Here is an 11,104-nt window from a genome sequence, read left to right on the forward strand (position 1 = left end):
ACTGAAATTCATTATACAGCTTCCTAAAGTTGAGGCCAACAGCAGTTTTAAGTGATAATTCTCTGAACACTTATTATTTGGACAATAAGATTTACATTATTTTGTTTTTAACACTATATCACTTGACAGATTATAAAAATACAGTTTTGCCACTTTAAATGTCCTGACACTGGGTTTCAAGTGGCATTTTTCTATGACATTGAATATTCATAATGAAAGTGACAGTCAAATTTAATCCTTAAGAAACCATAACTCTTATTACAAGAGTGTCATACCAATAAATTCAGCTAGTCCTTCAGTTATGGTGCTGCATGAAGTCACCTTTTTCTAACTATGCACGCACTTCAAACCGGTAAAGACAGAAAACACTAACCTGTTCTAACTTCAAATCAACACATTGTCCTGAATTTACATTTACACTCTGCAATTACTGTCGCTGATGCACACTGAAATATTTGACACCACCATGGATACCGACGACACCTATAAAAAAAATTCCCCTTGGGGATTAATAAAGTAAATACCTACCTACCTACCTATTGTGAAGCCAACACCAGTGTTTCTGGATCTGCAAGTGGAGGTGATGACATATGATGTCTTTACTGTGAGTAAAGCATCAAAACTCCTTTTCTGGATGTCACTTGGTGCTAACATTCCAGTCAAACAGGATTTTGTGGCGTGATGGGGACTTGGCGTGTCTGAAATGCTGTACTGCAAAGTCCTCCACCCTTCTGGTAAACCCTCAAAGTCAAATCTGTGTAACAGCACAGTAACAAGACTTGTAAAGTTTGTAAATTGGTCATGACTTTATTCAAATGCAATAGCTTTTTGTCGTTGCTCGATCTATTAACAAGCTCAATGTTAAGCTAACATCAGTGAGATTTGTAAAAAATGTAGATTACTTGTGTGTTTAACCTAACATTTAAAAAAAAAAAAAAGGTTGTTGCACAAAGTTTGATATAAATAATGTGTATCAGTTTGACATTTCAGGTTAGTTGTTCTGTTGCCAAAGTACCTAAATGACTTGTAACAAAAGTACAATCCAGCTGATATGTTTTGTTCGTCTGCTGTACGTGGTTTGTTTCAATAAATAATGAAGGATTTTACCTAAAGAATAGAAATGCCCAGGAAGGAAGATCATACAGTTTTAGGCAACAGTATCAAGAGGATGGAATAAAAGTGGTTATCATTCAAAATAAATCAATCTGGAGCTGATTAAAAAAATACATTATTGTTCCTTCAGCCACAGTATTGACAGATGTCACACTCCTTTCATCGTCACTGCTTGTGTGTCTCAGCTGGACCCTGGTGGCCTTATATCAGGACATGTTTATGATCAAAGGCTTTTCTTCACCTCGTTTACTCAACAGATTTGATAGCATGAAGGAAGAGAAGAAGAGAAACTCCACGGCGTAGCTGAGCTCAAACAGCTCCAGGTTAACGCTCAGCATCCACTCAAATATGGCAGACAGGTGAACGTAAAAGTACTTGTCCTGAGCAAACAGAACAGTGTCTGAAGGTTTTCAAGTTAAGGATGTATGGAGCAGTTATGGTGACAGTTAGAAGCATCAGTGGTGAATCACTTGGAAAAAAACGTCATAACGGATCCTGAACAGAATCTAAATCACATTAAGACCATGAGGACAAACAGCCTGAACACTTTCATGACAACTAAACAGAAATTTATCAGGGAAAAATACGCTTTTATCTTGAGTCAACTGGGCTTGAAGAAGTGTTTTGGAAGGTAAATGGACTGCATTTATACACTGGTAGCCACTGTGTAAAGCACAATGCAAGTTTGGCTCGCTGTCACTCAATACCTCTAGACAGACCATGATCTGGATGAGAATCTTCACAGATATACCTTCAGCCCAGTGCAGTGGGTTTAATCTCCACGTCATTTTATTTTGAACATGTCTGATTCTTCAAAATCATGAATTACCTTCAGTAAAATACAATTTATTTGTATTAATATGTGGTAATTTGTGATGACATTTATTCTTACTACATGGACATGACTGCTTTTTTTGGCCAACTCTTATCATCCTGAAGTACAGTACCTCATGTACTCACACAGCCAAGTGTGTATGTATGTATCTACAGTATGTAGATACTGTACGCACTTTTGATTTGAGCCATTAGATTCGGTCCCTAACGATGCAGTGTACATCCACAGTTAGTCTCAACTAAAAATCAAACCCTAACTTGCTCCAATAGAGGACTAATGTTGCATCTTTCTGTAGATTCGACTTCAGACGTATGAGTGTGAAGAGTAATGTGAAGCTGAGAGTTACAGGAAAACGACAGTTAAAGATTAATGTGGCTAGAAATGGCAGGAATGTGTATCGGCTTTTGTCGTGGACTATTGTGGCCAGTCCCACTTTGTAAACAGAGCAGTAGACCGGATACAAACATGGCACAGCAGGGCAGTGGTGGTACAGAGCAGCTGGAGAGTCTAACTCACATAATGAACCCTACCCACTTTACTGTCATTTACCCTCATTTACCAAACACAAACTCACTAGACACCTGTGATCATGGCTTTTTCAACGATACCTTGAACCGAAAAGTTTGACTAATACTTACCACACAAAATACACAGCTGTTTTAGCACCTAGATTTCTGAAAGGATACAGCAGATGGTCACAATGGTTTGAACCACAGTGGAGGTGATGCGAAGCGGGTAGAGAACCCTTTCATATCCTGTCAGCACACACTTCCCTGTCAGCGCAGTCAGCAGGACAGTGTAGAAGCAGATGCACAAGAAACTGACGGCAGCTCCAAGGTAGTGAAGGAGGGACAGGTGACGTGGCTGTGGAAGACGGTCAGCAGTTTCCAGAGTTAACAGATGATCAGATATTTTAAATCAGGGCAGAAGACTGTTAAATGTGTGTACTCAGTATATATACTATGAAACTATTACCTGATCCAAACCAGCAGTGGAGTGGAATAAAATGATGAAAAATTGGTTTTTCATTGGAGAGACTTTGGAAGTATTTGGATGGTTTGTTTGTTGTTGTTGTTGTTGTTGTTTTTGTTTGTTGTTGTTGTTGTTTTTTGGGGGGGATGTCAGTTCATTATAATACATTTTGTTAATCCTGCAAAAAATGACTGCTTGAGTGGTATTTGTGGTCCAGAATAAAACGATATTTAGTGCTGATGCTAATATTTGGTCTTTACTATTTTTCATTATTATTACTCAAGTAAAACTTGTACTAATGTTACAAACTATGGGGAAGGTATAATAACTTTATTGCTTATATGACAACATAAAGCAAATAGTTATCCACCTTTGTTTGCTCTTTCTGCACAGGCGCAAACAGTTGTTCAGCTTAAATATATGATAAAGGTTTGTCAGAACTCACTGCTTTGAGATAAAGGTCTCTCACAGATATGCGCCCCTGACTTTGTGAAGTTAATGAAGCAATTTAATCAACATTAATTAAACTAATTCAAACAGTACATTGTGAAGAACTTACATTACAGTTTCCAGCTGCGAATGCCCCCATGGCTGCCACCAAACCAAAGACCACCGCAAACTTGCTCAGCATGGAGTGACAAGCATGTTTCTCCATTATATGAGCATGGTGGAATATACAGAACAGCAGAACTAAAGAGGAGATCAGAGTCAGAGTTGGTATGATACTGTATATCGTGTATAATGAATGTAGGAGGTCGATTTTGAGCTAAACTCACACAGAAAGGACCCAGCATTGATTGTGGCTGTAAAAAGGGAATTTTCTGGTGGGTTGGTTCCACTTGCACTGAAATCACATAAGTTCAGTGAATTATGTCTCACTATTTATTTCCAGGGAAAAGGACGAAGTGAAAGTAAGTTTTACCTTATGGTGGGAACAAGGCAACATCCATTCGAGTGATTCCTCCCGCAGTAGTTGATAACACTCCTGAGAACAAATCAATGACAGTGTGGAGAGTCCATCATTATTCAATTGTTAGTAGTAAAAACAAGACAATATTGAAGCAGCAACTCACCATTCAGTTTTTTTTTTCTTTATTAATTGCAACACAAAAAGACAATCAACTAAGGGAATAACACAAATATGATAAGAGCAGTCAATACAGTTACAGGTTGTGTTAGGTGTTGTTTGAGTTGATGTTAATATGCAGTTGTTGTTGGTGTAGTTCTGAAGCAGCAACTCACCATTCATGAAGGGAGCACACGTGATTGTTGGCGATGGCCAGGCCATATCTGGAAATAGAAAATAAAATAAATACTATTGAGACAAAATATCTAAATTTTGTCATGATATTCTTAATTCCACAGGAGTTACCATTCAAACTACTGTCTGGTAGTTGGTTAATGTGTTTTAATTAACACAAAAAACACTATCTTCCACTCAGAATAAAGGTAGATAAACTCTAATAAACCTATGACAGCATTAAACCAACAGGAAGGAGAATAACTGCCCACCAACCTCCAATGATTTCATTGTACCTGTCTTTTAACTACAATCTGTAGAATTAATTCGGAAGCAAAGCTACTGGATAGCTGAATAATAAACATGTATTGTACATTCCTGTCTCAGGTAGCAGCAATTTGATGAATAATATTCAGTTTTTACATTTCTTGACAATCCAGTATGCACACCCTGCAGCAGACAAAACTAACCAGGTCACATATTTCAAGGCAGGGAAGGCTTGATGTGGTAATGGTAACTACACTTTTCACAAACAGCAAACATATAGAGCTTAAATATTACTATGAAAGAATGTAAAAAGCATGTGAGGCAGAAATAGTACAATGCCATCTTTTAATTTCTGGAATCTCAATGCCCCGAAGAAAGAATATGTAGTTCAAGTATTATACTTATCAGGAGTGACATTATCAGGAAAACCTCAAACACATGATCAGTGTTAAACCAAAATACTTCAGATGTGAAAAACACTGTTATATTTACTATCTTATTAAGAATGCTCACAAGGCTTAAAAACTAAGGTTAACTTGGCACCGTAATGACAGCACACAAGCAAAGCAAGTTGTACTTTTAAAAACAAACTGTTCTAATAGTTTAACCAGCATGTGAAGACAAAGGAGAAGGTGTGAATATCTGGTAAACTTACACACTCCATGTTCCAATGAAGGACACCAGGGAGAGGGAGATGGGGAAGATAATCCAGAGCACCATGTCTCAATGGTGAGGAAGAAGAGTAACAAATGCAATTAACGATTCCTTAAGTCCACGAGTCTTCAAAACATTCAAAGGCAGACCTCTTCCAGGGTTTGTAGATTCCTCATTGAGTCAGCCTCATATCAACATATGAGAATTATGAGAACTATAACAAAAAATGTAATCCGATCCCCGTGTGATATAATTCAGATCCTTTGAGCAATAACACGGTTGTAGTTAGTTTAGTTTTCCACCATCCAGAGTACAACCCTACTTTTATGGGACTATCCCCTCTCTCTCTCTCTCTCTCTCTCTCTCTCTCTCTCTCTCTCTCTCTCTCTGCCGCTCCTTTGGAGCACCACCTTACATTGTCAGAACAAATGTTGGGAAACATGGGGTTGAACTTCTTGACACTCTAACAGTGTTTGTTTTATTCCCAAAAGACTTACCTTAATATTCATCTTAAACCAGCCACAGTTTTTTTTTTATATATACAAGACTATTGATGTGAAATATGAACTCTGCAAAGTAAATGTTTGTATATGTGCACAATCTTGGATTTTAAGAATACTTCCTTAAACATATGAGGTTGGAGACTGGTGCTATTGTTACAAAAGACATGCTTTGAATACTTTAAGTGATATGCTTTTCCTACCTTGCATTGCACCTGTCTCCATTGGTGCGTGGATGTGAGTATGAATGGGAGGCAAACTGTAAAGTGCTTTAGGACCACTAAGGTAAAAAGGAGCTATATAAGTGCACACGATTTACCGTTAGGTTTATATACATGTGTAAAGTATGATGCAGCAAAATTTCAAATACAGGAGTTTTATTTGTTATTGAGAATCATATTTTTTTTATGTGATTACTAAAGTGGACTAAATGATCTGACTTCCTCCACAGCTGCTATTGTTTGGTATTTTGATCAAAAAACCAAAAACAAAAAAACCTGGGGACATTGGTCTTATGTTCTCAAAATGTATGTATGTGAAGTTAAGATAATAAAAAAATAAAATCTATTATTAATGTTATTGCCCCAAAGGCACGCTTAAAGCCAATTAGTCCCTTTTTCTGACCACACAATAATGAACTATTTTATTCTTCATGTCTTTTCACTTACTTTGGTCTCTCACAACCAATAAATTACTTTGGTTTCACTGATAAAATGAACAGTAAAAAGAAACAGATTTGAAGTCTGAAGCCTGATCAGGACCATCTACCACATGACGTCCTCATTTTCAAAACAAACAAAATGGCGGCGCACATGAGATGGGGTCTCCGCCAGTTGTTTCGGGCAAGAAATGCGGCTCAATTTAGGTTTGAACCTCCACAGTCGAGACATAGCGATTTGTAGAGATTTGTACTACTGTTATGGAGTTGTATATTGTGTGTGAAGCATAAACGTTGCATATGGACGCGTGGTTGGAGATGATCATTTTATCCGGCTGCGTAGCTAACTAGCAAACTGCGACATGAGGCATTGTTTAGTTACTTCAAACTTAATCCCATCCGTCTGTAGAGGAATTAAGATTTTAAACGAAGTGGTTGAGTCATTTTTTTTTTTTCCCACTTTCTGTCGGCTATGATTTCATGTGTTTGTCCTTCCCATCAAAAGCATGTGATTTATCTATGAGCTAGCGGCTAAGTCACGTGCTAAACTCTTATGATCTGTTGGATGATTAATCGTCTTTGATAACAACATGATCCCTTCGTAGACTCGCACTTTAAACCCCCGAGCAAACAACCGACCTCAATATTTGTTGTTGCTTTCGTTCGTTAACACTGCCTTTAATATATTGAACCGTGTCTCGTTAAAAAAAAATGAATGAGTTCAAGTCCTCAGATGATCTCACACATTTTTTACGTTGAAAGGTTTCCAGATCAGATCAAAAGTTCGTACCGCTCACAGTCCACCAGCCTTCAGGAGAGCTTCAGAAGAGTTCAGCCTAAGTCCTGGTCAGGACCCGCACACCTTTCAAGTGAGACACCATTGTTTGGACAACTTACCACGCCCACCTACATTCTTTGTTATTTTTATTTATTTATCTTGTTCTAACTCATCAGGACGATGATGATACTGCCGTGAAGACAAGAACATAAACATAAAACGTTACTAAGCATTTGTTTTTAATGTCCTTCAGGAAGACACCTGTCCATCCAGACTCAAGACACTCCAAACCCCAGAAGCTTGAAGTTTCTCCCTGGTAAACCTGTGCTGGGAAGTGGGACGCTTGACTTTCCTTCCCCAAGCACAGCTGGATCTTCATCTCTGGCCAGGTTGTGTGTTTACAATTGACATTTTGAAGGCAGCATTTGAAGTGTTTCCAGGTTGTGGGAGGCAGAAATTATAATCAGTTTTGGACAAGCTCTAATGCAAGAAAAGCATGTGTATAGATTGCATGTGTCTTGTTCAAGAAAGACAGACAGACAGATAGACTTCATTGATCCCATGGGGTGCATTGTTGCATTATAGCAGTGGAATCACCAATCAATTAAGAATAACAAGAAAATAAAAGAGATGTTCACAACTAGATTTGGAACATAGGAGAAAAATTGTACAATGTATACTCCAAAAAGTTATAGTAATGAATAAGACAAAAAATAACTATAAAAAACTGATGAGCAAAAATAGCAAATAAAGACTCTTTTGGAAAATAAAGAATAGGCTTTGCCAAAACATTGAAATACATGCATTGGAGATATGAGGATGTGGCTTTCCAATATTTGTGACTTTAGTTTCTGACAGTGACGGTGTTGCTTGGTTTAAGAGTACATACAGTCAATGTGGCAGTTGTACCTTATGAAAATTACATTGTGGTTGTTGTCATTAAAATAACTGACTGCATCAATGCCCTATGTGGATGGGATGTTTTGTTTGCTGATACACTTTGTCTTATCTCGAGTCCGTGTCACAATCACTAAAGACACTAAAATGACTTCACTCTGTCATAACGTGTTTTTCATTCTTGTTAAACGATAACATGATAACATGTTTCTTTCAGGGACTTGTTTGAGATCGAAGGAGTAAAAAGTGTGTTCTTTGGCCCCGACTTCATCACTGTCACTAAAGTAAGTATTCTTACAGCTTGTCTCTGTGTTTCTATTCCTTTGAAATCTTTGCGGAGAGATAACACACGAGAGGTTTATTTTCCTGTCAGATGGATGAGGATGTGGAGTGGACAGACATTAAGCGTTATGCTTTGGAAGCCATTGCAAAGTTCTTCGAGAGTGGTGACCCGATTACAACAGGGGCAGTGCACCATGAAAGCAGTGAGTATGCAGTGTGTTTATATGCAACTGCTTAACTGTATAATATTTTCACGTTTTCTATTTCCTTTACCATAGGTTTTTCTGAAGATGATGATGATATTGTGTCTATGATAAAGGAGCTTCTGGACACCAGAATCAGGTACAAAACGGTTATCTTTCATGATAGACTATGTTTGTCTGTTGCAGCTGGATAACTCATTGTGACAGTTTATTGTATATTATATATTATCTCAATCATAATTAAATATTCCTTGAAGATATTTCTTTACTCTGCATTCACAAAACTGATGTTGACAGTGTTTTAAGAGACAGTTTTGACATAACAGTCTTAATCTGTTTGTCCTTTGTTCTGCTTCGTTCTGTACTACTTGATATGCCACGCTCACTGACAAGGCCTACAGTGCAGGAAGATGGAGGCGATGTCATCTTCAAGGGTTTTGAGAATGGCACAGTCAAGTTGAAGCTGGTTGGCTCCTGCACAGGATGTCCCAGCTCTACAGTCACGCTGAAAAACGGCATCCAAAACATGATGCAGTTTTATATCCCTGAAGTGGACAACGTGGAGCAGGTGATGTCATCTAATCATTTATTTGACAGGGACAGATTGATCAACAGAAAAATGAACCAGAGTTAAACCCTTTAGGCTTATTTTCATCTTTTGTCCCCAACACTTTCTTAAAAGGGCTCCCGAAAATTAGAATAGAATAATTTATCACAATCAACACATACAGATGATTCATACAAACTAATACTCAAACCAATACAATACAACCATGATTAAGGAAATAAAGTGCATACGAGAAAAGATAGAAAATAATCAAGATACGTTTTTTTTGTAGGGTTTGTTTTGTTTTTGTAGATTAGCAGAGATTTGTTCATTTCTTCTTGTTCTGAGACAAAGTTTCACTGTTGATCTCATTCTGCGTTTCAGAAGATGCTTAATAGATATGTAACTCATTATATGCATTGAACAGTGATGCTATTTCACTTAAATTCTTTCTTTTGGACCCTCAATGTTAAGAATTGAAAACAGTCATTTCTTGGATCTGTGGGTGAAGTTTTTCAGCTTTGCCAATTCAATTTGAATGAAAGGAAGAAAAAGAAGCAAAGATCTCCTTATTTTGAAATCCATTTCATTTATTTGTTCCTACACAGCGTTGAGTTTTTGTCAGGGCTTGAAGCATGTTAAATATGTATGTTTTATGTCTAAAATAGCATTTTGTCCATTGTCCTTTTTGTACAGGTGGAAGATGAAGTGGATGAAATCAATGCAAAGGTTTTCTCAGAGCTTGAACGCAAATTACACGATTAAAACCTTCCTCGACCAACACACTCACAAACTTTGTGAGAAGGAAAGTTTCAGTGTAAAAACAGAGCCATGCGTTATTTCCACAAATTACCATTTCACATTGTAATAATGAAGCGATAAATACTTTCCTGCTATGTTGTTTGCATACCTGTATACTGCTGTAATTTATGTGTACATACTGTTTCCGTTACCAAGGAAAGATCATATACTGTATAAACATGTACAGAAGTTGTTCCATGTTTTCGCTCAAAAAAAATTTCCATTGTGATGGCTGCGGATGTTAAGTTGTATTTATTTCTTAGGAATATTTTATATTTTAAAAGAATATTTTCTTAAGATGGATAAATATTGTGAAAGTTCCAGTTGTTACTGTCATACACCTAATGAAACAGAACTGAACAGTTATTGGTTGTTAATCCATCAAATATAAATTAAATAAAACGGTTATTGAGGCTGCGATTACTCATCAAGCGGAAGTAGGTCCACATCTTAACAAAAAAATATGTATTCTGTATTTACTGTATGTGCTTTGTGCTGCACTCTTAAATATTTACTGTATTACATTAAAGTTCACAGTTTGAAATCAAATCTTTGCTGTCGAGATCATTATCAGAATCAGATCAGAATCAGCTTTAATGTCCAGGTATGTTAACAAATACAAGGAATTTGACTCCGGTTATAACTTCAGCTTTCAGTGTGCAAAAAACAGACAGACATAAATAGACATATAAAACATAAATAGACGTATATAGAGCAAAGAAAGAAATATATACATACATAGATACACTTATTTAAATACTATTATTGTTTATTTTTTGTGGTTATCACTTGTGTAATAGAGAAAATACGCAATAAAACGTATACAAATTACAAGAATAGGCACCTTTTTTCAATTAGAGCTGGGAACAGATCAGAGAGAAGAGCATGACAGTGGTTAACTTTAAGAATTTAAGAATGACTAAGTCCTGTCTGGACATTAATCATCTGATTCTCTTGTGTTTAAGCTTGTAGAATGGAAATTTGTAATTGATTTGGCTTGGCTGTTATGAATTAATGTGGTTTCTGACGAAGTCGGAAATGTGCACTGTTTTAACAGGAATAAAATAGGATAAGACTTAATCCTACACAAGGGACATTTAGTCATTACTAAAGGATATAAAGTACAGCGGGAAAAAAAAAAAAAAAAGAATATAAATACAATAAAAATAGAATGAAATGCGAAAATAAAACAAGTTTTATAAATTAAACATTGTACATGTGAACACAGGATGTTTTCACATTATATATAGCTATATGCAGTAACAGGAAAATGATCTCTGTCACTAAATCTTTAAATAGCTAATGATTAGAGTTGTTCGTGTGTATTTTGTTTACGCTCTTGACTCACAGGCATACG

At 36.7% G+C, this 11,104-nt stretch overlaps 2 protein-coding genes across 3 annotated transcripts; one reads left to right on the forward strand and one right to left on the reverse strand.

The window, feature by feature from the left end:
* Positions 1–527: 527 nt before the first annotated feature.
* LOC138617561 (transmembrane protein 150A) lies at positions 528–5,357 on the reverse strand. Of its 2 annotated transcripts, XM_069692653.1 has the most exons (8): positions 5,083–5,357; positions 4,163–4,210; positions 3,994–4,042; positions 3,843–3,905; positions 3,697–3,764; positions 3,480–3,610; positions 2,635–2,812; positions 528–1,513 (listed from the first exon to the last, which is right to left on the reverse strand). In XM_069692653.1, exons 2-8 carry the CDS (start codon positions 4,206–4,208, stop codon positions 1,320–1,322), a joined length of 729 nt encoding a protein of 242 aa, XP_069548754.1. In that variant the 5' UTR covers positions 4,209–4,210; positions 5,083–5,357; the 3' UTR covers positions 528–1,319. The 2 variants fall into 2 exon arrangements, with proteins under 2 accessions (XP_069548754.1, XP_069548753.1); XM_069692652.1 differs by lacking the exon at positions 3,994–4,042.
* Positions 5,358–6,357: 1,000 nt separating this feature from the next.
* Positions 6,358–10,296, forward strand: LOC138617559 (NFU1 iron-sulfur cluster scaffold homolog, mitochondrial). Its single transcript, XM_069692650.1, has 8 exons — positions 6,358–6,446; positions 7,002–7,108; positions 7,271–7,406; positions 8,132–8,198; positions 8,288–8,399; positions 8,475–8,538; positions 8,793–8,967; positions 9,643–10,296. The coding sequence occupies exons 1-8, from the start codon at positions 6,382–6,384 to the stop codon at positions 9,709–9,711; spliced, it is 795 nt and encodes a 264-aa protein (XP_069548751.1). The 5' UTR covers positions 6,358–6,381; the 3' UTR covers positions 9,712–10,296.
* Positions 10,297–11,104: the final 808 nt, after the last annotated feature.

The sequence above is a fragment of the Brachyistius frenatus genome, unplaced genomic scaffold (assembly GCF_029030835.1).
Source record: "Brachyistius frenatus isolate BFR_SWC_R1_liver_20210118 unplaced genomic scaffold, ASM2903083v1 Contig_13, whole genome shotgun sequence".
Classification (NCBI taxonomy): domain Eukaryota; kingdom Metazoa; phylum Chordata; class Actinopteri; family Embiotocidae; genus Brachyistius; species Brachyistius frenatus.

Bases quoted from the DNA above. Each gene is read 5' to 3' on its own strand.
- LOC138617561 (XM_069692652.1), bottom strand. From the start codon at position 5,147: ATGGTGCTCTGGATTATCTTCCCCATCTCCCTCTCCCTGGTGTCCTTC. The intron at 3,906-4,162 runs GTGAGTTGCTGC...ATTTGTTCTCAG, and splicing joins GTGTGCTCCCTTCATGAATG to GAGTGTTATCAACTACTGCG. The intron at 3,765-3,842 runs GTAAAACTTACT...ATGTGATTTCAG, and splicing joins TGCCTTGTTCCCACCATAAG to TGCAAGTGGAACCAACCCAC.
- LOC138617559 (XM_069692650.1), top strand. From the start codon at position 6,382: ATGGCGGCGCACATGAGATGGGGTCTCCGCCAGTTGTTTCGGGCAAGA. The intron at 7,407-8,131 runs GTTGTGTGTTTA...TGTTTCTTTCAG, and splicing joins GGATCTTCATCTCTGGCCAG to GGACTTGTTTGAGATCGAAG. The intron at 8,400-8,474 runs GTGAGTATGCAG...CCTTTACCATAG, and splicing joins GGCAGTGCACCATGAAAGCA to GTTTTTCTGAAGATGATGAT.